The sequence below is a fragment of the Arvicola amphibius genome, chromosome 10 (genome assembly GCF_903992535.2).
Source record: "Arvicola amphibius chromosome 10, mArvAmp1.2, whole genome shotgun sequence".
Lineage (NCBI taxonomy): Eukaryota > Metazoa > Chordata > Mammalia > Rodentia > Cricetidae > Arvicola > Arvicola amphibius.
This window is the reverse complement of record NC_052056.1, coordinates 33,123,846-33,151,296: the sequence shown is the minus strand read 5'-3', so window position 1 is coordinate 33,151,296 and position 27,451 is coordinate 33,123,846. Positions and strand designations below refer to the sequence as shown.

The window sequence follows — 27,451 nt, the reverse complement described above, 5'->3', positions numbered from 1 at the left end:
GCTGGTTAATAATGGTTTTTAAACTACATGTAGATCATATTAGAGGGCCATGAAATCAACTATGTGGATCACAGCCAGTAGAGAAAGCGTGTGTGTGTCTGTGTATGCCTGTGTCTGTATACATGTATGCATGTGTACCTTCAGATCAATGACAAATGAGGATTAGTAAAACATTTAACACATCTGTGGGATTATAATCTTAACATCTTACAATTTTGATTCACTTTTAATCATTAAGTCCACTGTCATAGAATTAATCCTTTGTCTTTACTATCTTATCTCAGCTGGGACCTTGTCAAAAGCCTCCATTACGGAAGATAGCAGGCTGAAGTCCTTAGTGCATGAATACCTTTGAGCTGATTACAAGGGGCCCTCATCCTTTGCATTTCAGGGCGATACGTGGAGAATGAAGTCCTTTTTGTAAATAGAGAGGAATGTATCTGGGCTGAGGAATCTGAGAAGAGGGACTGAAGAAAGTGTATCTGAAGGACAAAAGCATTTCTCAGGAGTGAGCTCTGTTTGATATATGAGTTCTGGTTGATCTATTCACATGCAGAAGCCCTGACCTTCTCTCCATGCTCCACATGTAGGCTGACCAACGAGGTCAGATGACCGTGTTCACATAGCTGTCCAGGTCTGAGTATTAATAGATTGCCCCTTATTCTAAGAAATGTGTTGTTGGATGATGAATTACATGAACATGCTTTCCATAGTGAGGGCAGAAGTATGTCTCTGGCCTAGAAAGAAATACTTGTAAGAAATGGCTGTGTCCCAAGGATCTCTTATGTTTATCCTTTCCAAATTAATTCCTAGGGCTTTGGTTTCTGCTGGGAACCCCCTGAGATACACTTACTAGAAGAAACGCAGTGTTTTCCTATTCAAGAGTGTGAGAAAAGACTAGTACAGTGTTTGTAAGATGAACTTCAAGGACTTGGAATTCTCCAAGGATTGTCAGCTAACTGAGCTTCCAATGTACACTTAGGTACAGCACAGTTAATCTTTGTACTTATTTTGCAGCTTAAAGTATAAACTGTAGGTTATTCTAGATCATTTGAATGACCACTAGAGACTCAAGTGTTTCTGTTATCAATGAGTATAACTGAGCCATATTTTAATGTTTGTGAAAGAATTTAAAAACAAAAAAATAAATCCTCTATCCATAGAAACTTCGAAACAAAATGGTATAACAGGTACCAGAAAAATAAAAATGAAGATTCTTCTGTGGTTCAAATACTCTCTCTCTCTCTCTCTCTCTCTCTCTCTCTCTCTCTCTCTCTCTCTCTCTCTCTCTCTCTCTCTCCAAATAAGCAACAAAATCATGAATGAAATAATGGAGAAGTCATAGGATGAAAAGATGAGGTAGCTGATCTACAAAGTTCTATCTCTCTCTTATGTGTTTAAAAACATGCTAAGCACAGAGTCGCACTCCTAACCAAGAAACTCTTTGCGATTGATGTTAGGGGAAGTGGGTGAAAGAAAATTACTTTTCTCCAATGGAGGGTCACTGGAGGGATGGTCCCTTGCTCAGAAGTCATTGGCCAATGTAAAATGGACTCCATGGTTTTACTATTTTGGGGTGTGTGCGGGTGCGTGTGTGTCTTTGGGGATTAATTTTCTTTTTTGAGAGAAAGAGCATGGATTTTTAACAACAACAACCACAACATGCACACATTTCATGTGGTCACATCCTTTCCACAGAACAAAAGGACAAATTAATGTTATCCATTTCTATTTTTTTAAGCTTTATAAATTTCTAAAAATGTTTGTGTACTTTAGTGTCGCACAAAATGACAATGTATGTGGAATTTTATACACATTTGTTTGTTCTTTGTAAAAGAAATAATGTAAGAAAATATGGAGGGGGGCTAGAGAATGTTTTGCTTTTAAAATGGGATAGATTTATATTACCAAAGATTTAGATACAAAAGAGTGAAAAACCCCACACTTTGGAAACAAAGTCTGGTTTGCTGTTTTGCCGCTGCTGAAGAAAGCAAACACTAAACCAACCAGGTTTTCTGGCTCGATGAAGTAATGGGAATGTTCTTTTAACCAAAAGAATATACTTGCCAAGAAGGTGACCTAGCATAGCCAGTTGTCCTCCCATGAGTCCTTGTACTGGCTCCTGTAACCCCCACAGCCTGCAAGGAGACTGATCTATCAACTTCTCTGGGAGTTACTTTAGTTCCCCCATTGCTGTCCCGACTCCCCACTCTCTTAATGTTTGTACACAGCACTACCCATCTGTCTCAGTCTCAGGTATAGTTCAGGGAACATTTCCAAGGAGAAGACACCGGATTAAATAAACTAGCAAACAGAAATACCTAGCAAAGGCCTGGAACATAGGAAACAGCTCAAAATACACTCTCTTTTCTTGTGGCTAGTCTGTTTTAAAGATTAGACCACTGAAGCTCAGTAAGTTTGGAGACAATTTAATGCTGCCAATCAATGTAAAGCAAATGCAGTTAATGGTCATAGTCATTTTCATTAAAAAAGACAGTTCTCAGTTAATATTTGTTTACTAAGAAATAAGACTTCTCTAGTTTCTGCAAGTGTTCTTTATGATCTGTTTTGTGGCTGTCCTTGATGTGCCTCGGAATGGTTTGTTGTTCTATTTTGAGACAGCCTCATCTGCTTTTCTGCCATTGGATATTCCTCATAGGTTTAAAGTATCTTCCAGAAGACAATTATGGATTTATCCACTAGCGTCCTAACCTTATTATTGAACATGTTTCATTTTGAAAATTTTCCACACAGCGTGCATGCCAAAACTTGCCCTTAATCGAGTGGATTCTCTATTGAATTTGTGTTTCTCAGATCAGTGAATACCATTTTGAAAGTAGTCTATTCTTTTAACTCACTTTGTGGAAATTAGGTATTGACACCTATATCATTGGCACATGGAAGCATTAAAAAAACAAAACAAACAAAAACCCCCAAAACCTTGTATTGAAGACCCACAGCCAGATACCATGAGGAAGAAAGAGTCTAAACTGAAGGTCCCCATTAAATCCCTCCCCCTCAGAGCTCAGGGAATCCTGTAGAAGACGAGGAGGTAGAAAGATTCTAAGAGTCAGAGGGGATGGAGGGCAGCAGCAGAACATGGTCCTTTGAATCAATTATACAAGGCACATGAGTTCACAGAGCCTGAAGCAGCAAGCACAGGCCCATCATGGGTCTCTACCAGGTCCTCTGTGTATTTGTTATACCTATTAGTTTATTTTCATGGGATCCTGACTGTGAGAACAAGTTTGTCATGACTCCTGTGCCTGTTGTTGGGACTCCTTAATTCCTGTTGGGTCGCTGTGTCCAACTTCGATATGAAAGTTTTTGACTCATTTTATTATATTTCATTTTGTCATGTTGGTTGTTATCTCTTAGAAGCCTGTTCTTTTCTTCTAGAAGACAGAAAGGGAGTGAATATGGAGGGGAGAGGAGGTAAGAGGAGGAGGAAATGGAAGGAGCAGAGAGAGAGGAAACAATAACCAGGATATATAGTATGAGAAAAGAATCTATTTTCGATTAAAACTGTGAAAACATAATTTACTTTTATTGGGGAAAAGAGAAAGAGAAAATATACCTGGACTCCTTAAAAGTAACATCAAACTCTCTACTAGAGTTCTAGCTAATGTATGTGTCATGGCAATATGCTTAAAGGGTAAAACAGTCTATGAACAAGGACTCTAAACAATTTGATAATTAGGTGTCTTCAGTGGAACTATCCAAATTTTGGTGGATAAAGTAAAAGAATACAGTGTGTGTGTGTGTGCGTGCGCGCACGCACGCATGCACCAGATCAATTAGGTAGCTCAAAAGGCACATGTATGTCAGGAGAGATGGTTCTCAAGTGAAGAGTACTTACTGTTCTTCCAAAGGATTCAAGTTTTCTTTCCAGCATGTATATCCAGTGAGTGACAACCACCTTCAATTCCAGGGGATCCCATGTCTCTGGCTTCTGTGGGCACCTGCACCTACATACATGTACTTAGACACATAAATACATACACATAATTAAATAAAAATGTGTAGTGGTTTGAAAGAAAATGACCTCGATAGGGAGTGGCACCATTCGGGGATGTGACCCTGTTGGAGGAAGTATGTCATAGTACAGGTGGGTTTTGTGGTCTCATATATGCTCAAGTCATGCTCAGTGTCTCAGACCACTTCCTGTTGCCTGCAAGTCAAGATGTAGGACTCTTAGCTACTTCTCCAGCACCATGTCTGCCTACACACCAACCTATTGCACCATAACGATAATGGACCAAACCTCTGAAAACGTAAGCCACCCCAATTGGATGTTTTTCCTTTATAAAAATTGCCATGGTCATGGTGTCTCTTTTCATCAACAGAAACCCTAACTAAGACAAAATGCAGCTTAAAAAATAACACATGCATGAGCTAGCTACAGCCATATATGGAGGAGGTAACTGATATTATCTGTCCTGGAATCTAAGACAAACAATATATATAAAGGGATGTGCTTCTGAAACAGTGGCTGTATTGCTTAGGCTGGTCTTTTACTCTGAGCTCAAATGATCGTCCCATGTCAGTCTCTTATGTGGCTACAGTTACAAGCTATTATGCCTTGCTGATAAAGAAACCTTTTACTGAAGAACATAGGTGGTTAGATTGTGTTTGCCTCCTTTATTTGTTAACCACAATTGTTATAGTCGAGTGCTGCAATTAAGCTTTTTTTAATGATGAATGTTGTAGAATATTTGTTTAACTATGTAAAGATGTGTTGCATTGGTTTATGTTGCAGAATATTTATTTAACTATATAAAGATGTGTTGCTGTTCTACCTTGCTTGCCTAATAAAAAGCTGAATGGTCAATAGGAAGGAAGGAGGTACAGATGGGACTTCCAGGGAGGGAGAATAAAGTAGGAGGAATTTAGGCTCATAGAACGGAGAAAGAAAAAGAGATACCAGGAAGATGCCAGAGGCCAGCCAGACAGACAGAAAGGAAGCAGGAAAACAGGACATACAGAATAAAAGAAAGGCAAAAGCCCCAAAGCAAAACATAGGTGAATAGAAACAGGTTAGATTCAGTTAGAAGAAATAGTGGGACAGGTCTGGGCTAGCGCAGAGCATTCATAATTAGTAAGTCTCCATGTCTTTGTTTGGGAGCTGGTTAATGGTCCAAAGAAAATGCCAATTACAGATCAATTTAAGAGGAATATCTATCTTGTGCCATATGATGCAGGTAGTTATACTGGATCCTCGTGACTAAGAATGCCACAGAGTAGATTCTTGTGACATGAGAGAAAGTTATCCCCACCATGCCCCATCTTCTTTTCCTGAGAGTTAGAAGTGGTAAACTCTGTAGGCCTTACCTATCAGCATCATGTCTGACCACAGCCTTTAGCCAGCTCTTTTCTCTGGCCCTCATCTTCCTGTATTATTTTGGAAAGGTGATTAATAAATTCTTTGGATAAATAAGTGAAGTTTTATATAAAAACAATCACAGGCTTATTATCTTATTTTTCTCTCCCACCATCACTAATCCCTCTAGCTTTTGCCTATTTTATTATCTGCAACTTTATTCCCTTTTGTTTTTGATAACAAGATTGGGTCGCCTTGCTCAGCCTTACTACATGGAAGGTGCTTAGTCTTACTGCAACTTGATATGACATGTTTTGTTTATACTCATGGGAGACCTGCCTGTTTCTAAACAAAAATGGAGGAGGAGTGGATTAGTAGAGTGGAAACAGAGGTGGCAGGGGTGGGAGGGTTGCAGGAAAGGGACTGGGAGGAGAGGAGGCTGTGGAAACTGGCTGGGATGTAAGATAAATAAATACACTTATTTAAAAATAACTAGATTGAAGTTGGGCTCTATGGTCCTGTTTCTTATTCCTTAGTGAGCTATACGTTTTCAGTCTGTTTATTCTGTGGTGTGGTATAGTTATTCACATGTAATAGGCTCTTCCATAGCAATATGCAGTGGAAAATTCCTTTTGACAAGCCATAGCAAGCTTAATTGAGTCATGACATATCCCATTAAATGACTTCCAATGAAGCAAGCAGTACTTTCCCTGAGGTAGCAAATGCTATCCTACGGTTTCATCATGACTGTATGGTCTTATATGCCTAAAGAAATGAATTTCTTCATTAAGAAAAAGTTACAGAGAGGTGCGGAGTTCATATTAGAGTTATCAAATTAAATTTTAAAGAGGTACATGTTCTACCAAGCTAATCTTCCTAAGATTTAAGGAAACCCTGATATATGATTCCATTCTCTGTCCTGGGTCTTGAACCCTGTCCCAAGCCTTTAAGGCTGTTGTAGTACATATGGATAAGGTGTGTTCATCATAATTAGCTTGTTCCAGAGGATCAGAAAAAAGTCCTTCACCTAGAATTTGATCTAGGGAAATCTCGATTCCCTTTGCTCTTTTCTGTTGTTCTAAAAGTCTAGCCTCTTGTCTGAACATACATTTCCAATTTAATTGTGATCCATTCTCTAGAACCGTTGAAATTAACTGAATCCAATCATGGGAAGTGAGTTTATTGCTGATAGACCATGTTTTTAGCATCTCCTTAACAAAGGAGCTATGTATCCCAAAATTCATTAACAGCTTGTTTAATTTCTTTCAGATCATTTATACGGATGGGCTCCCATGTATGTTCCTTGATGACCCTAGGGTTGTTTACATTTGGAGATCATTGTCCTCATTTATTGCACACTTGTTTATTCTCTTAGTCTTCAAGTTAGAAAACCCATTTTTTTTTTTTTGAGGAAAAAAAACCTAGCATTGATTACAGGTCCATTTTTAAGTGTTATGCTTACTTGGTTGCTTAATGAGCCCCTTATGAGAAGCCCAAATCTACTCTTTTTAAGTTTAAATTTTATTACAAAATGTAACTTGTCATGTCAGTAGAAACCATTCTGTCAAGAAAGTATTTATGATATTCTCCCACTGCCTTTGCAGCCTGCAGTCATCCCGAATCCTGACACCGCAGTTAATGTTTTGAGAACATTAACATGTGAGGGCTCTCAGCACTAGCAGACCAGTAGTAGTGTTGAACTTGTGAGCCTCCATCTAAGTCTTCTGCAGGTGCCCTGGGATCGAGTGATATTAGGATACCATTGTGAGTCTGGAGAGAAACATTAGGAATGGGTCTCATCCTTGCCTCCAACCCCAGTGCAGCACTAAGCCAAGAAAGGGAGATTGCAAACCATTGATTTGAACCATACAGATGAGCTGAAAATAAATTGTGCTATCTGCTCTATTTGTCCCTAAAGTCAACTTTACCTAATACATAACACGAGTAGTCCCATTCAGTTGCATCAAAGGACTTCTTGGCATGTAACGCAATTGTCACTATTCGTTCCGATGTTCTCTTATATTTCTGATGAGCTGCGTTAGCCTATGCAGATAACCTGATGCTTCTGACCAGGCATCCAGGCCTCTCGATAAAGGTCCATTAGGCCTTTATTATTTATTTATGCACCATGTATTCAGGTAGTCATTATAGTATACCTACCGACATTATATGGAAGCATATTTTCTCACAGTACCACTAAGGGAATAATACGTAATTGAAGTATAAAGCTAAATGGATATATGTAATAGAATAAAGAATGGTAGGCCACCTTGACTTCAAACCACAAATAGCATCTTATGCTTTAAAAATTCAGTGCAAACCATTTAAATGCATGACATTTATTCGGAGTCTATTTGTGAAACTAGTGGCTGCTCCGGGTGCTGATGGCAGGGAGAAGTAAATGTGTTGGTGGCTAACCTAAACTTTTATGAAGCCGTTTTTAAAGTGACTTCGTGCACAGAAAGGGGCATCAATTATTGCTCAGTTTTCAGTTGAAATTGAAAGGCTGTCCAAATTTTCATTCTTCAGCTCAACATCTGTAACAGAGAGGGAGGCAAAAAATACCTCCATGGGAGACTCCTTATTATTACAATCACATGACACACTTCCTCCGAATAGGACTGAAATATTTCCTTCCTAACTATTGATAAAGCCTTTGATGCTCTAGGAATCTGAAGAGTGGAGAACAGGCATAAAGGCAGCTGGTAATCTTAAAAGTTCTATAATCCATACTGGTGGCACAGCACAGTATCAGAGGACGGGCTGGCAATGGAGCCAGCTCTCATTTGGCTCCCTGCTTAAGTTGCCAGTGTCCCTGACAAACAAGTAACCCTGGGCTTTGCTTCCTCATCCACAGAGAGGAATACAAACTCCCTACCAGCTGCGGCTCATTTGATTGCTTGTTTTGAGACAGTGTCTCCCTCTGTGGCCAGACATTGGAAGGCCTCTGCACGCCAACGGCTGATTACTGACAACCACCACCATTCCTAGCCCACAGTTATAAAGATCACAAAAGGCAACACAGACTTCGGTCAACCATTTAATGCTCAATAAATGCTTGCTATTTTGTTACAATCATCTTAATAAAATATAGAAATATATGTAATAAGAATACATGTATTTCTCACCAGTCCCAAGAAAGTCAAGTTGAGTATCACACTTTGTGTTCAACCGAAGCTTCATGACATTGTACAGGAAAAATAATGACATTTTGTGCTGTGAAAATGTACACTGTGGTTAAATAACACAAAGAAAATGCACTTTTAAAACTAGAGAATCCAAAGGCAGGATTTCAAACAGAAAAACAAACCAGTAAGTCAAACTAAAATAAACAGAACAGTGTTTTGTCATTAATCTTCCATAGTAACTGAATACAGTTGCTGGGCTCAGCAGATGAACTTTTACTTTAAACACACTGGTCACATATACTTTAGAATCCTGTAGAAAACAACATTTCCCTCAACTTGAGTGCAGTGACACAGGCTTGCAAAACAAAAAGTGTGTACTGGATACCTTAGAGGACAGAACAGACAGACAATACCACTCTGCTGCCGTGGAATTGTGTGTTCCCTAGCTAATTTCTGGCTTGAGCCATGGCTTCATGGTTAAGAGTACGTGTTGTTCTTGCAGAAGATCAGAGTTAGATTCCCAGCACCTACATGGTGGTTCACAGCCGTCTATATCTCCAGTTCCAGGGGAGCCCAAGCCCTCTTCTAACTTCCTCAGGCAACAGGCATTCACATGGTACACAGACATACATGCAGGCAAGACATTCATATATATAAAATAAAATAATAATAAATAAATCTTTAAAAAAATTTGAAAAACCTAATTTCTAATTTGAAGTATGCTTTGTAATTTTCTTTCATGCTCTCTATCTTTCCCTCTTTCCCTCCCTTCCTTTATTCTCCCTACCAACCTCTTTCTTAAAGAAGGTCTTGCTATGCACCTACCTCTGGCTGGATTTGAACTTGGTTTCTGCCTCAGTCTCCCAAATGCATTACCATGTCTGCCAGCATGATTTTTATTAATAGTTGGAAAAATATGTTTGGATCCAAGTAAAGCAATTTTTAAAGAAAAGTTCATGATTGAAAATTGATTCTAAAACCCTAAGCATACATATAGACATATGCACAAGACTCGTGGGGTACGTGTAAACAGAAAGAGTCACTCAGTGAATGGTTTGGGGTCCTGGAAATAGATAACTGACTCTCCTCAGGCTCTCTCTTGTGCATTAATATGTGACATCACACTCTCATATAACATTTTATAACCTAGTGAAATAAAAAGCCCCTTCAGATTGCAACTGTAAGATAATCAGATTCCGTAGTACTCATTATGACTGCAATTATGTAACAAAACACTCCAAATATAGTTCAGTTATTGCCGTTATTAATCATCCTGGTTGTGTTTCAAGTGCTTGCTTTATAGCCTGCTGGATAGACTGCATTATTTCACAGGCTGAATGTCGAAAGTCAAGCACGTGCTTGTGACTCTGCTGCACTAAAAGGCCTTTCAACATAACTTACCCTTTCAGTTTGTATTTCTGGATAAAAACAAATGGGAGGGATGAAGAAGTTGGTGTCAATGGAGTCACTGACCTTTGCAGTAAACAGAAGAGAGTCCTTAGCACAACAACTTTGCAAATAAGAAACCTATTTTCCTACGACTAGAAATTGTGCTGTTTAAGGAGCTAGCTTTGGAATACCAATTGCTCTTGCAGAACGAATCTGCACATTTGAGGAGGAAATGGTAATGAGTGTTGGCAGATCCATTTTAAAGGAAATGTTTAAAATACCTATGTCATAGGATTCAGTCCTAAGCATTTTATTTATTTCATTTTATGCACAGAACCATGTATTCTAACTCATTTACCAAGTAAAAACAAGAATTTGATTACACAGAGCCAACACCATCTGCCCCACTTCACACATCACTGTAGATATATTTCGAGGAACAAAACTGGACCTGAAAATTTCTTAAGCCTATGCTCTGCACGCTGAAGTACTAACTAAACAGGATTCCAAATGGTCCTAGGCAAAGTGGCTCTGTAATTATTTAAGGACTAACACATAGTGTGCTCAAATAATATGCATATAATAACACATCAATATGGCTTACAAAGTTATGTCACCATTTTCCTGTACTCACGATTTTTTTCAGCTTGGCTATAAACATTGGGCCCCAAGCTTTGCCCTTTTCTGGAATCACCAAAAGACTGCATTTCTGGTTAGTGGGAGCAAATGTGAAATCTTGGGAGCAAGTCCTTGCTATTCCACTAATATCCACAGGCACGATGGTACTGTTGGAAGTTAAGATCTCACTGATGACATCCTGATTTTCAGCCTTGGAAAGCGTGCATGTGGAGTACACGAGTAGCCCTCCAGGCCGTAAGGCCTTAATTGCAGACCTGTGCATAGTGGGAAAATGAAGAGGTGAGTGGAGTACAATAAGTAGGGGACCTGAGTCAAGTAGATTACATACCAGCCTTGCTCTGCCTCAAGCTGCAGTAAATCTGGTGGTTTTCTGACCCTAGACATAGTCTCTGTACATCCTATACATAGTTTATCACTGATACCTGGGAAACAGTAACCAGAGAAATCAAGATGGAAAAGTCAGAGAAAGTGAGTTGGTTGACGGTTTGTTCTTCTAAGGGTAGGAAAAGGGGGGCAGAACACAGATAATATTTTTTTGAATCATGGAAGTAAAACAGAAAGCAAAGACAATGATTGAAAATAGACATAATAAATCATTGATCGCACCCTACATGCTCAAGGAGGGCTATCAGGTAAAAGTCAGAAGGTATTCACCTAAGAAAAAGAGATAAATAATTTGTAGAGACATAAGGAAGCTGCTGTGGCCTGGGAAACCAAAGACCTTTGCACTCTACCTTATAGGGGTCCTCTAGAGTAAGATCTAGCTTCCCATGGTGTGATATTAGCAGAAAAAGTTTCCACCCTTACAATAAACCTCCTGTTCATTGTTGTTTCCTTATAGACTAAAACGTATGACCAAGGATCCCAAGAAATGATTAATCAATACAAAAGAAAAAGAACACAAACAGCAAAAATGTGGCCTAGAAAGAAACTGACAATTCAATTCAGGGAACAAAATATGACACAATAAACACAGAAAGATCAGGGAAGATGGATCACTTGTAAAATAGCAACATCATAAGAAAACAGCAATTTCTATGAAACAGAGTTCATAGAAATTGAACATCTGTTTGCCAAAATAAGGAATACCTGTAGAAGCACTTGGAAGGTAATGGTCAACATATCCCCCACTCCCCACCTTCAAAGCAGAACAACAGGTGAATTCAAAACAACCTTGTCCAAAATTCAAGTAAGAAATTTAGAAAAATATTACTCAGAAGTTTTTGACAACGGGAATTTAATTAATATAATAATATAACTATCCAGAATGCGGACAGAACACAACACTTCAGATGGTAGGAACTCATCAAGAGGCTACCACATTCATTATTATTCATGTATCACCTATTATATCCTGAGTATTGTCTAGGTATGGGATATGTATCAATGAATAAAACTAAACAATGAAAATACAAACAATTTAAAATACCTCCTACGAGGTGTGATTCTTTACCTAGCACTTCAGAGTCTGAGGAAGGAGTTTGAGGCCAGCCTTGGTTATACAGTGAGTACTAAGCTAGCCAGGGTTACACAGACAGGCTATCCTGTCTCAAAATGCTCCAGGAAAAAAGCACACTATATCCAATAACAAAGCTCAGTCCTGAAGACATACACATACAAATAACAATGTATAGCGTGAGCAGGCTGTATTTTAAATTTAGAAACACACATATGTGAGAGCAACTAATAAAAAAAAAAGAGCTGCGAATCTGAAAGAGAGCAAGGCAAGGTACTTGAGAGGAAGAAAAGGAAAAAAGGAAACAATGTAATTACATTAGTTGCAAATAATCTAAAAGTCTTCCAGGGAGGGGAAATTGCAGACATGATGAGTGTATGAGAGAATACATTTTAAAAAAATTATAAAAATAATCAATCTAGAGACCCAAGGGTGGAGGGCTTTATTTTCCCAAATATCACATTCTTATGAGCACCACCTATGGAAAGATGATCATGCCAGTAACTGAACCGTGCCCCTTAGACTTACACAATGATGTGAAAACACACGTCATCTCTGCATGGGGCTGAGTTTGGAAATAGGTCCTTTAATGAGATAATTCAGTTAAAATCCAGTTATTGGAGAGGACACATTAATCCAATTTAGCTGATATCATTATAGGAGAAAATTTAGACAAAGAGCTACAGAGAGACAGACCTGTAAGCCAAAGGAAAGGAAGGTCTGCAACTATGGAGGGAGGCCTCAGAAGAAGCCAGGCCTAGCAGTGTCTCTCAGACTTGCAGCCTGTCCGCTGTCTGAGTAAACTAATCCGTCAGATACACAGTCAGGTGCACTTTGCCATGGTGGTCAAGGAAAACTTATAGAAAGTATATGTATACACATAAACGCACATAAATCTATACACAAGAGTATGTAAGACTATGTGAGTTTGTATATATTTTTATTTCATGTGTAAATTATTGGCAGGTACCATGAAGGAAACTAAATCAAGATAAAAAGATTAGGAATGACTGGACAGTGAGGAATTGTAACTTTAAGACTGAGTAACAAATGTGTGGGCCAAACAGATGTGTGATGGATAACTATTTTACACTGCAGGAATAGCCAGTAAAAAAATTCCCTGAGGCTTGGCCAAGGAAAGAGGACAGACGTGTTGCTGAAGGCAGGGAAGACAGGAAGGGAATGGGGGATGGGATGAAAGCTCAAATCAGAGTCTGAGGTGCAGAGGCCTGTGAATGCTCTGTAAACCTCACCTTACACACGTGCACTGAAATACATCACTGCTAATGCTTAGAATGCTGGGAAAAAAAGAGAAGATACTAAATGCTTCCAGAAGGAAAGACGAACCACCAATCAATGGGCCATCTCAGCATTCAGGAAGCGGGCTGGCAACAGGGAATGTCATGTGACTTCCATTTGCATCCGACCCATCAAATAAATATACGAGAAGAATACAGAAATTCAGAGATCGGATGGCTCTGAATTTTTCCTCTAGCGAACTAAAGGGATAAGGAGAACTAGAGCCCATAAAAGAGTAAATATGGCACAGAATGGTTGAAGGGCGGGAAGCCTCAGAGCAGAAGCAGTGTGTGAACTTTGAGGGGAAGCCTCTTCAGGTGGCAAGGGGAGAGGAGGTCTCCAGAAAGAATGGTAAAATGTAAGAAAAACCTGCAGATCCACCATGCACAGCTGGGAGAGAGAAAGTTTGATGTTCCCATCTGATTTGGTTGCAGAAAGACTCTTCAGTAGAACTCCTGCCATAAAATTGAACTAACAGAAAGAGAAGTTTAATTCTAACACATTGGCCAAGTCTAGAGTAAATGATATTTATAGAGTTAAACAACCCTTTATCAATCTTCAATATTCAGAATCATTTCATAGACTGATATTAGTATTGCCTTGGAGAGTAAATAAAACCTCTGAAAGAACAGTACCAAGGTTGACAACCACGAAAATGAAAACACCATCAAAGGGTACTGAGAAATAAATGAGAAGGAGATATGCATGGCAGGGTCAGCATACAAATACACTTATTTCAGAAAAAGAGAGGAGACACTTTGGATAGGAGAGGGGGAGAGAGAGAGAGACAGAGAGAGAGAGACAGAGAGAGAGAGACAGAGAGAGAGAGAGACAGAGAGAGAGAGACAGAGAGAGAGACAGAGAGAGAGACAGAGAGAGAGAGAGACAGAGAGAGAGAGACAGAGACAGAGAGAGAGACAGAGAGAGAGACAGAGAGAGAGAGAGAGAGAGAGAGAGAGAAAGAGAAAGAGAGAGAGAAACTAGTAATAGACTAAAAAAATAGAGGTCTCAGAACTGCCTAGGAGAATGGGTAATGTGGGCTGCAGGTGTACTCCACTCATTATAAAATGCTGTCTGTGCAAATCAGTAGTCACAGATGACCAAGGACACAGGGTGTAGGGTCCTATACGTGCGATGAATACCAGCAACAGGCTAGTAGTCAGTGCCTAAAAGCTAGAAAAGAAAAACAAATTATTTAGAGAGCTGGGGATGCTCTTTAGAGATTTGGTAGTGACCTGGAGAATAAATTAAGAGCAGAAATATGTGCAAGTCATTGCCTCTGAAAACACGGGCGGAAGACTGAAAGAACAGGAAGCAACAATTTAGACACAATTATATTTTGGGATTTTTTACCTATATGGTTATTTTTTATGACACTACAAATGATAGGGGAGATTCAACAGTAGTATAAGTACCCACCTTTGACACAGTCATTGTTTTTGTATAAATTTTCATTGTTAGGAGAAAACTTCATCTCCAGACAACCTATGCTCTGAAATCCCAGACAGCTAACATTTTCTAGTACCTAAAATTTATAGACTTCCCAAGTATTCCTTTGCTAAACATGTAATGAAAATACATATCATATATTACTGCAGCAGTGGGTGTAGATGTCGCCAGCTACTTTCCACACTGTCATTCGCTCTTTCCATCTAACGTTTCCGTGTATCCTTACAAAAATAAAAGCAGCACAGAAAGAAAAAAAATATAGGTATATGCATATTTGGGATATTGAAATGGCAAGAAGCACTTGGTTGGGAATCTCTAACGCTCTGACTAAGGTTTTGAGATCAATCCAATTTGTATTAAAAATAAAGCCTTTGTGTTATTCCACATAGTTTCTTTGTTTAGAAATTAATGTAGCCAGCTAAGTTATGCAACCTAAGCTTAGAAGTTAAGTTAAGGATGTTGAAATGAAAACAGCAGAAGAATGAGCCAATACTGCAACATTATAGAAATAATTAATTTGCATCAAGCCAGAAACACATTGTTGGTAAACGGTGAAGCTTCTGTGTCATTTTGTACAACTTTAGTGAAAAGGAAAAAAAAAACTCACTTGTCCCTGATTAAGTACTAGCTTTGTTACCAGTGGAATCAAGATTAAAATAGTCCTTTTAATAGGAATTTAAAGACATCTGCATTCAAAACTGCATATATCCCGTGTACAGTGTTTATCTAATGGGTTTTTAAAAATTGTACACCTATTGCCATGGTCCATAGAAAATCACCTAAAATGAGTGTTGTTCAACTCCAATCTTAGAAAAATGACAACACATTTAACGGCTTAAAGTATCGGAGCGATATCCCCTTTAGGCCTTTGGAGCCCACAGTTCATAATAGGATTCATGACTCAAATGAAGGTACACTATGCTGTATCACCCCAGAAGTGTGGGTGAGGAATCCTTACTTTTATCCTGCTTTGTATTTTAGTAGCCATGCACCTTGACGAGGCAGTGCTGTCATTCAGCCTGAACTCTGTCCTGGCAGCTCCGTGTCTACCTCTATGCTCCCTTCCCATCAGCAAGGACCTTCGTGATGACACTGGCCCACTGAGATATCCAGGACATTCTCCACACCTCAGGATCATGTTTGATTTAAAAAGCTTCCAGCCTATTCTGGTGACTCTGATCATCACTGTTCTCATGACAGGGTGTTATCTTATTAACAATTCCCTTCTCTGGAGTCTAGATATGAAGACCTTCCCTGACCCTGGCTGTGCACATCCTGTGGAGATTGAGAAGAAAATATGAATAAGCATCTTTTAGGGACTTTTGAGCACAGCATGCATGTAGGGTAAATAAGCCCCCCATGACAGTCAACCCCCAGGTATGTTTTTAAGCAATGAAATTTGGTAGACACACACACTAAAAAGCTAACATTTGAGATGGAAAAGCATTTAAAGGCCAGAGAGTTGAATAATATATTGTGGCAAGTCAGTATGAAGTAGGCCACATAAAAAGACAAGGGAAAAACAAACAAGAAATACAGACACTGAATAGTTAAGAGGCTTTTCCCTCTAGCACAAGCTTCTGTGCTGTGCAGTTATTCTGTTTTATTGAGAGAGAAGAAAACTAAACTACCCTGCTAACCTTCTTTAAGGAAACAATGGCCTTCTTAATGACCCTAAGTTTGCTAGGTTAACAAGATCTTAGCAAATGTGACATTATTTCCCTGTACAACAACCACTAACCACAATGCATGAAAAAAAAATCACAAATAATGTCGTAAAAAGATGCATTATTCACCACTGAAAAGCAGCAGAGACAGGCTTACTTACAAGCTGATATCAGAAGGAAACAGGCAGTGTAGTATCTGCTAACTACAACAGAATCAGAGGGGCTCATCCAAATATTCAAAACTGCTACTAATCTCCGTTTCTAAAATAAGAACTGATAAACAGTATCTTAGGCTACATATATTATTCAATATACAATGTCCAAGTATAATGTAAAAATTGGGGAAGTCCTTCACAAGAAAGCAGAATAACCCACAATACAATCCCTCTCATTTCTCTAGAGCATCTATATTCTTCTCAGAAGCTTCCTACAAAGTGCTCATTAGGCTTAAACCTTATTTGAAATATAAAATAAAATTCTATCTCAGAGTAGCGCTGTAGTAAACAGGGCCGATGTTGCTTATAGGTAATAGAACAAAACACAGTGGGAAATTCTATTAGTAGGAAGTACTGCTAACAGAAATGGTGACTCAGTCACAGAAAAATTCCAGTCACTCGGTGCTTTACAGCAAATCTGGGCTATCTAGCTCTCTCCAAATCTCCCGTAGCTTTGTGGTGCCATATGGAAAAAGGCTGAAATGCGTCTTGTGCTTAAGCATCTAGTTAATGAAGCACCTGAAAACAAAGCCAGACATATTCCTACTGAGGAAACCATTACACAGAAGAACATTTTGAGTTATTAAATGAGATCAACCCTTACTGCAAAGTTGTGGAAGTTTACAAAGCATATACAAATGGAACTTCAGGCCTACTCCTCCTTATACTTTACCATTAATGCCCAAAGCTCTGAATCCTATAAGGTTTGTTTTTAAAGCTTTCTTTAGTCTATGAGTAATAAACACACACAAATCTACTTATGGGGAAGACCTATGGCATATAGCGTAGCTATATCTATGTTTGCTGAGTAGGTGTTAATGTGTGATTACAGAGTGTACCACTAACTCTGCAAGGACAAGGAGGTTATCCCATACACCAGTATGTGCTGCACTCTTTCTCAAGCCCATTGAAATGTCTGAGTTCTGAACATACCAACACCATACCTCAAGGGTTTTGAATCAGACTTTGAACTTCTGTCTTCTATTCATTGAAAAGTTATGTAAAATAGGATCTGCAATATATCTACAAATAGCCACATAGTTATACATTGAACATTTCATTCTATACTTGGTATAAGCAGACAACTGAAATGTTAAGGCATCAGAAAGTGTTGATGGACATTGCTCAGTGGCAGACAACCGCCCAGCACGTATGAGGCCTGGTTCAATCCCCAGTCAACAAGGGAAAATGAAAGAATCATCACACAGGCAAATCTACTTAGTAGACTATGTGCTCACCAGTGCTTTCTCATCCTAAGAGAAGAGGAAAAACTAGATTCCTTTGCTTTTGCAAGGCATAAAGAGTTCCATCCCCTTGATGTCAAAGTGCTTTGATTTGTGTTTGTATTAAAAAACAAAAACAAATGAACAAGAACTCCCAGCTCTTGGTTTATAGGTACTAACTAAAGCCAACTGTCAAGGCATTCCTTTTATCTTCCAAAAATTAAATCCTCTGCTTTTCATAGACGCTGATCATCTTTCACAGGTCTACTGACAGAAGAGCAGCTTCAGCCACCAAGAGCCCTTTACGATGCTGGCTCAAAATCTGGGTAAGACTGTGCTCCTTCTCACCACAAGAGAGCTCATCTTTGGGTCTCTACATGGGCTCACAGAGTTCCAACTCCCGGCACATGATCTACAGAGAACTAAAAGAAAAGGCAAAGGGCTACCTGGATTTAAATCCTTTAAGGAAAAACACAGTACTTTCATATTAGCGTGTTTCATGGCTTGGGAACTAAAATGAAACAGAGAAGCCAATAGCCTTAGAAACCTCATAGCTGCCTAAGATCCAAAGGGAAAGCAATGGATCCAGCCAGGACTTAGCACATGACACAGGGTGTCCTGTCTTGTCTTCCCTATGGCAAATCTCAGTCTCAGCGAATGTTCTTTGTGGAAATACATTAAGACAACTAACATGTAGCCAGGTGGTGGTGGTACACACCTCTTTGAGTTTGAGGCCAGCCTGGTCTATGAAGCGAGTTGCAGGACAGCCAGAGCTGTTACACAGTGAGACCCTGTCTCGAAAAACAAAACTAAACAAAAACAAATAAACAAACAAAATTACAAAAAAAAAGACCTAACCTCTCTCATCTCTTCTTCTACTGCCTGATTACAAAACGTGGCATTCAGTGGGGAGGGTCACTGTTAATTAGATCAGCGCATTTAACTGGTTTTCTGAATTTATAAAGGACCAAACTCACATTATAAGAGAAAAACAAAACAAAACAAAAACCTACCAGCACAGCAACAGTGCCATCTTTTGACTGAAGAAAATAAAAAAGAAAATGGTTTTCATTTTCCTCTCTCAATTCCTCAAGCCCTGCCAGGAGGTAAGCGACTTCTGTTTGTGTCATCACTATAATGTGATGTACTTGAAGATGTAGATCCCGCATCATCTCCAATTTCTGATGTGGAGGTAGAGGATTCATAGATGATTCTACTCTTGAAAATATAGGTGATGACTGAAAAAGACTGTAACTAAAATGCTTATAGCTCATCTTTATTCATGTCTTTCTACTAACACTGTAGAAATAAGGCAACTGTACCATATCATTGGATATAAATATAGGCAAAAGGAAAACAGTAAGAATCACATATTGTTTTTTTTTTTTTTTCTGGGTTTTTCGAGACAGGGTTTCTCTGTGGCTTTGGAGCCTCTCCTGGAACTAGCTCTTGTAGACCAGGCTGGTCTCGAACTCACAGAGATCCGCCTGCCTCTGCCTCCCGAGTGCTGGGATTAAAGGCGTGCGCCACCACCGCCCGGCTAAAAGTTAAGTTTTTTTTTTTTTAATCACATATTGCTTTAACTAACAATCTTAGCAAGCTTATCCACCTCACAATACACTTAAAAAAAATCCACATGGAGGACTCAGTGGTTAAGAATACTTATTGCTCGCAGAAGAGCTGAGTTTGATTCCAAGCACTCACACTGGGCAGCTTTCAACCATCTCCAGCTTCACTGGTGGGTGTCCCATGCCTTCCTTTGGCCTCTCAGATGCATGCAGTATAGAGATACACATATTTGGACATAAAAAAAATCCTTCTTAAAAATCAAAGGTTTAATAATTTTAGATTATTTAAAGTAAACATAAGAAGCCATTTATAGTCAAGCAATAGCTCTGCGATTCTGGATCAGAGCACTTTATAACGCATGGTCAACCTGTACTGAAAATAAAACGGATCGCGATGATATGAAAACTGGAGGCCTCCCAATACCACTGCCCAGACAACAGTAATAAATAAATAAATAAAAATAAATCATAATAAAATGCAAAGATAAAACACGCACTTCCAGAGGATACTACAATCTTGGCATATATCACTCCATGAAGGCAATTTCACTCTTGGTTTAGAACAAGCATATCATGTTCCTCTATAAAAGGGAATGTTGATTTGGCTCCACTGAACTTGGAGCAGGCAAAAGAAGTTTGCCTATTCTTGAATCCCATAAAAGGAAGCCCCACAGAATAATCAGGGCTTTGGAGAATCTTCATTCAAGTGGTCCTCTGCTCTCTTATAGCAAACTGTGCTTTTGCTTTTTGTGAGTAAAGTATTTTTGCCATTCTGTGGTCCGTATGCATGTTCATTTCATTCTTAAGATGCCAAGAACCCGGAAACATGCAACTTAAACCCCAACTGCCAACTCCCAATAACAAGCTAAACTGTGAAAAGGACGTGTGATCTGTCTATGTATTAATACTTATTTGGTACCTCAAGATCACGGCACATGCAGTCTTAATGAAACATTACAAAGTGTACAAGGTAAATAGTCTGACTCTATTTATCAAGCCAAGGGTCACAAACTCTAAGTTACACTGTTAATTAAGGGAGCACAGACGGCCAACCTTAGCTAATATCAGAACAGGGCTACACGCTTTACCACTGCTTCTATCTGAAGCAAAAATTAAAAGTGCTAAAATACAGAATGGATTCTAGGGCAACAAGACCTAGGATGCCACACATATTCATTTCATCATCCCAACTGCACCAAGTCCTCATGGAAGAAAAGGGAAACCTACAGGCCTTCAGGCATTTTAACACAAAGAAATCAGGATCTGGCAGGCCCAAGGCAATGACCTGAGAACCTCAGTGTATGTTGTTATGCTTGTTTACTCATTCCTACAGGTTGATTTCTAATTAAATGGCAAGAACTGGACTGACTGCCCTGGTGAGTTCAGGCTCTAATGACTATGGAACCTGACTATCTACTGACTGCCAGTACTACTTTAGGAAGTTTAGTTATGTTACTATTTATTTAAGTCATTCTTACATAAAGTGATATCGGGGAGAAAAATAGCTTCACTATTACTAAATCTGGTGGCATCATGCTGAAGTAGCTATAGCAGAATCTCAAATGTAATAATGCTATAATAAGCAAGTAACAGGGAACACACTATAAAACTACAAGTTACAATGCTAGAATGATAACTCATGCCGTTTTTAACTTCATTGGACCACTGTGCCCAGATATTGGTTAAATAGTATTTTGAGCACATCTGTGTGGGCGGAGAGGTTAAAGAAAATTAGCATTTGAATTGAGAGACTAATAAAGCAGGCTGCACTTCATAATATTGGTGGGACTTTGAACAATTAGCTGAAAAACTGAGTTGAACAAAACATTGACCTCACTTAAAAAAGAAACTCTGTAGCAGGTTGTGATGAACTGGCAGAGCAGGGTGGGCTCTTCCCTAGGTCTTTGGCCTGCTGGTCTACCCTGTAAATTAGGGACTTACTAACCTCGCTAATTTCATACAGTTTCTCTCAAGAACCCTAGCTAATATGGCCAATGACCTTCACTATGCCATCACAATTTTTTTTTAACTCACATTTTCTGTCTCTGAGTTATCTAATTGGCATGACTCTGTAAAGTACACAAACCACTACAGGTCCATTGGTTCAACCTTTATGCAGAAGAGAGTGGCTATGCATACTTCCTTTGGAATCACAGGGTATTTCTCAACTTCGAATTCTGAAAATCTGAGTTCTCTAATTCTGGACCACTTAGTTCACAAAGGAATCCAACAGCTCCTCTACAGATCTCTAACACCATTAAAGTTAGAAGCTTAAGAGTAAGAAGAGAGCTACATAGCTTTTGATAATAGAGACGATTTCTCTCATTCTTGTGGGTTTTCCCCATCACATGTGCAGTCAGCCTGCTTAGCTCAAGTCTAGTCAACATAACCAACTCTTAGAACTGGACGAGATCTAATTCTCAGACTACATTCCTGCAGCATTAGGGAGATTCTCTCTAGCCAACTCTGCGCCCAGGCAACCAGTTACCATTGATGTAGGAGTGTCTTATATCTATCTGTTGTTTCATTGGTTAATTAATAAAGAAACTGCTTGGCCTGATAGGTCAGAACAAAGGTGGGTGGAGTAGACAGAACAGAATGCTGGGAAGAAGGCAGTGAGGCAGACACTTCAGTCAGTCGCCATGAAGCCAGCCATCAGGTCAGACATGCTGAATCTTTCCCAGTAAGCCACCACCTTGTGGTGCTACACAGATTACTAAATATGGGTTAGTCAAGATATGAGAGTTAGCCAGTAAGAGGCTAGAGCTAATGAGCCAAGCAGTGTTTAAAAGAATACAATTTCCATGTAATTATTTCTGGGGTTAAGCTAGCCATGCGGGAGCTGGGTGGGATGAAAAGCAGGCCTGCTCGCCTCATTACTACATACCATTGTGAAATTAAACACCTAGTCATGGAACTAGAGCTACATTTAGTTTTAAGACTTATGTAAGTTTCCCCCACAAAAATCATGCTTCTTTTTTAGAGTTGATGAATACTGATTTATCTGTCAAAACCCACGGCAAAGTATGCAGAGTCTCTGAAAACTTCACTATGAAATGCCCTAGTACATTTTCCCCAGGCAGTAAATTTTTAGCTTTTTTTAAAATAATGGCTTTGTTACAACCATGCTGCATGTGCCCAAATATTTATTGTGTCTGTTTGAGATAGGGTCTTGCTATGAAACTGTGGCAGTTTGTTATTTGGCCGGGCTGCTCTAGAATTCATGAAAACCCCCTGAATACTGGGATAACAGGCATGAATCACTATATTTAGATACCCTGTAATTTAAAAATATAGCAGAATAAATGAACGTTACCTTAAGAGGGAGGTCATAAAAAATATTTAACATTAAAGACAAGAATGCATTTAATTTAAGCAAACATTCAAACATTCTGAATAAAGAGCATTTCAAGCAGCCTCTGACTTTTATGCTGTAGAAGAGGTGAATATAATAGAGGCCGAAGTTTCACTTGGGGAAAAAAATACAAGTTTTTCCTAACAATTGGATGAAAATGGTTTTCCTAACAATTGAATGAAAAAATATTTTTCTTCATGCCAACTTAAGTTTCAAGTAAGTCCTTTAGTAAGAAAACAATCAGTTAAGGGAGGGCTAGTACTTAAAGCAACATGGCTTCACTTTTGGTAATGTCGTATTGTTACTGTATTCAAAGACTTTATTTTGATTATGGGTTTAAGTGGATATCTTTTGTGGGTTTGTACATGTAAGTGCTGTACCTGTGTAGGCTAGAGGAGGTTTTTAGCTCTTCTGGAGTTGAGCTTACTAGGAATTGGAAACCATTTTAATTCACGGGTGCTAGGAACCGCTGAAAAGGCGGTGCTTATGCATAACCACTGAGCCCTTATTCTGTAACTTTTAGTAAATAATTGGCCTCCATAAAAAGAACATTGTTATTGCTTTAAAAATGAGGCACGTGATATCAAAATTACAATTAAGTCATCTTAAATACTAACTATCTCAGATCTTGCCTTTTTACTAAGAAAAGAAAAATCGTAACAGAATACATTTTAAAATGGCGGGGAAGGCAATTTGATCTAAAAATAGATCTATTTTTAAAAGAAGATATTAGCCTAATTTAACAGAATAACAGAACCAATTTAATGGCTATTTAATAGCTTGACAAACTGTAAAAGAATCCCTGAACTGACTTTCAAGGTTTCTTCAAATCTCCACCAAAATGTCCAATTCCTATGCATCCACACACCCTTTGTCTCCCTGGGACTGGGCGGGGGGCAGGTGGTTGGGGAAGACGTTTCATTTCTTTTACCTTTCCATCCAGGGTCTGTCTCTCTCATGGTACTCTCGCACACTCGCAGCTTCTAGTATTCCTTTCCAATTTTTCTGCTTCTGCTCCTTTCCGTGGGCTCTCATTTCTTTCCATCCCCGCTGCCTGTTCCTCATCATTCCCTCCTCTATCAGTTTACTGTTGCTGCGGGAACACAGCAGTCTGAGCAAGGGAGCAAATCAAATATCCCTATGTGATTATGCACTACGACCACAGAGACATTCAGGTGAAAAGTTGGAGCCCATGTGCAATCTATCAAGTAAATGCAGATCTGAAATTAAGGTTCAGGTACTATAAACATCAAAACACAGATATTTCTAGGCTGATAGCTATCGAGTGCTATCATCAGTTTTAAAAGTATTATTTTACAAGCCTTGAGGGTACCCTTCACTGTGCTCACAGTATGTAATCAAATTTCTAGATAGCAAACTGTTTATTATCAAAGAAGTTCTGTAAACTCAAGATAAATAAACATGACCAAGCTTGCTATTTTCAGAGGCATCATGCCCGGTGGCCAGACTTTTGTCAGTATAAGAAACAAAACCACACTGATAATTAACCATCTCTCTTCTGGCAGGAAGTTTTTACCTTGAGGAAGGGATATTTCTTCCAGTGTGTTAGTAGAACAAAGAAATGGCATCAGATACTTCTTCCAGATTACAAAGGACAGACTCTAACATGCTTAGCACCAATTTTCACTTGAAGATCTCAAGTTTTGTGTATCTTTTGCAAATGCATGTTTACTTTAATTACTTTACTAATTTAATTTATTATTTTATTAATATGTGCATGAGGAAGGAGTTAGGTATTAAAAGTTCTGTTTACAATTAAATATAATAAACCTAAGATTATACTGCCTAAATTAGCAAAGAGTGATAACATACCATTAAATCTGCCTAAGTTTAAGATCAGGTTGTTTTTTTTTTTTTTTCAAGACAGGGTTTCTCTGTGTAACAGGCCTAGTTTTCCTGGATTTGTATGATGGAGGATTCTCATTGGCTAATAAACAAACTGCCTTGGCTTTTTGAGAGGGCAAAATTTAGATAGGTGGAGTAGACAGAAAAGGAAAAAGGAAGTGAGGTAGATGGCTCAGACAATTGCCTCGCCTCTCCTCTCTGGGACAGACTGCCGTGCCTCTCAGTGAGAGTGATGCGATGGAGCCAGCCGTTCAGACGTGCTGAATCTTTCCCGGTAAGACACCATTCGTGGTGTTACAAAGATTATTAGATATGGGTTAGTCAAGATGTGAGTAAGAGGCTGAAAATAATGGCCAGGCAGTATTTAAAAGAATACAGTTTCAGTGTAATTATTTCGGGTATAAAGCTAACCATGCAGGAGCCAGGCGGCCAGGAGCCGGGCGGTGGGATCTGGCCCACAGCTCCTCGCTACATTTGTAGAACAGGCTGGCCTCAGACTCACAGAGACCTGCCTGCCTCTGCCTCCCAAGTGCTGGGATTAAAGGTATGAGCCACCACGGCCCAGCTTCAAGATTGGGTCTTTAATATACCAAATGTAATCTCACTAACAAAAAAAAAGAAAATTTGAAAAATATTTATTTAAGCAAACCAACAGAACTAGTGTCTGTGGATGCTTGTATGTGTGTGGGTGATGGGGGGCGCAGTTCTGGGAAGAGCTGGACAGGAGGGACTAAGGTGAGGGTTTGACCAAAGCACTATTCAAACATGTATAAAATCTTAAAAACAAAAGAATAGAAAACCATCAGAACCAATTCTATCTGGGCTCATGACGAACGCAATAGTCAACAGAGAACAATAGTTTTAAAATACGAATTTTTAAATAAGAAATGGTCTTCAATTTAAAATCTTATTTTTAAATATGAAATCGTTTTTAAATGAAATTCTATGCTTTTTCTTAAAGATATCACATCTAGCTATATTTTGGGTGCAAATTAAGGGGCTCTAACGATTATCTTCTATATTCCCTCAAGATGATCCCTGAACCAGTGCTCCAGAACCCCATATCTTTATAGATGTTCCCCAGATCAGTGTTCAAGAACCTCATGTCTTTATAGATGGTTCCTAAATTAATGCTGTAGAGTCCCTATGTCTTTATAGACATTCCTTGAATCAGTGCTGTAGAATCCCTGTCTTTATAGATGTTATCTGAATCCGTACTTTAGGACCCTATGTCTTTATATATGGTTCCTAAATCAATGCTATAGAATCCTTATGTTTTTATGGAGTTCCCTGAATCAATGTTGGAGACCCCTACATCTTTACAGACTTTCCCTAAATCAATGTTATAGAATCCCTATGTCTTTATATATGTTCCCTGAATCAATGTTGTAGAATCCCTATGTTTTTACAGAGCAGAGTCACATTGACCTGAATAATTCTTTAGAGAAAAACAATGACCTCCTCTTAAAGAAAGAAGTCATTTGGTTCCTGCAGTGGCCAGATTATAATATAATTAAAAGCCTGTAAAGCTTAGTGATGGCATTTTAGTGAATCCATTTAGGTCAACAGCATGGTAAACTCAGGTGCCTGTAGTGAAGGATAGAGTGGGGTCCAGTGTCATGGCATGCCTCTGCTGGAAGAAGCTTTGCAGGGACCTAGATTAGCAGGGAGCACTGATCTAATCAAATCCGTCAGGGGAAGGAACAGTTCTTCCCAACAGAGAGAAATTTTAAGGAAGATTATGTGGCCCCAACTAGCACTAGAGAATACTCAAAGCCTGGTGCTGTGGAGCACACTTATGCCAACTCTCAAGAGGCGTGGGTAGGGCTACAGCCTGTTAAATGGCTTCTGCGGAGAAAAGCGTTGGTTTTCCTAAGGTTGTGGCTCCTGGTTGGTCAACCCAGCTCCAGGGGATGGCCTCATGCCCAGATGCAAATGGAAAGCACAAACTGAAGTCATCATGTCTTTGAAGGAAAAAGAAGGCAAGAAGTCATTAGGTGGAGGGAGGAGAGGAAGGGAGTGGGAGGAGTTAAGGGTGAGAATTGGAGTTGAATATGGTCAAAATACAAACAATTCTCAAACAATTAACACAGTATTTTTAAAAACAAAATCACATTACTGAATACATCAGCCGTTTCCTAATTATAAGTTACCTTTAGTTATAAAGTAGGGCTTTTAAATTAAATGTTAGTCAGAGGCCTGATGGTAAGGGCCAGTAGTAGAACACTTGCCTAATATGGGCAATGTCCTGGATATGATCCATAGCAAGAAAAAAACTTAGGTTGTATACAGTCTGGCTCAAGAACAAATAGCTTGACAGAAGACTAAATCAAGTATTAGGACAGTAAGATGGCTCTCTAGGTAAAGGTACTAGCCATCAAATCTAATAAGTTCAGTTCAATTCCAGAACCCAAAGGGTTTATCCTCTGCCGCCCGCCGCACATATGTGGCTCAAAATATATAAAAGGGAAAAGGAATAAATTAACAGTAAATACTGATAATACAGCCCCATTTTTCTTTTTTAAAGTACAGTTATTTATTTGTGTGTATTGGGCACTGCTTTTCTCGGGTTACTTGCCCTCTAGCTATTTTCTCTAGCATAATCTTTATTACATCTGCTGATGTTTTCCTAAGGACATTACAACAACATATTTTATTATTTACAGTGTTGGCAAGGTACAACACAAATCAGATATTTAACAAAATGCTCGATAAATTAATAAATACTGAAAAAATCCTATTATACTTAGACTGTATTTCACAGTACTAAAGACACTGACTAAAAGCCACAGGAAGGTTTAAGTTATGAGTGAAAACAATAGCTACAAATTATAGGATTTGATTTCCCCTGAACTTCCTTTCTATAATCACACTTAA

General features: G+C 38.9%; 1 protein-coding gene across 1 annotated transcript in view; it reads right to left on the bottom strand.

The window, feature by feature from the left end:
• Positions 1 to 8,456: 8,456 nt before the first annotated feature.
• Nsun3 (NOP2/Sun RNA methyltransferase 3) overlaps positions 8,457 to 27,451 on the bottom strand; it is a 50,399-nt gene continuing 31,404 nt past the window's right edge. Inside the window, exon 6 of the mRNA XM_038345539.1 lies at positions 8,457 to 10,730. Coding sequence (XP_038201467.1) covers positions 10,451 to 10,730 — 280 coding nt within the window. The 3' untranslated portion in view covers positions 8,457 to 10,450. The remainder of the gene's footprint in view (positions 10,731 to 27,451) is intronic.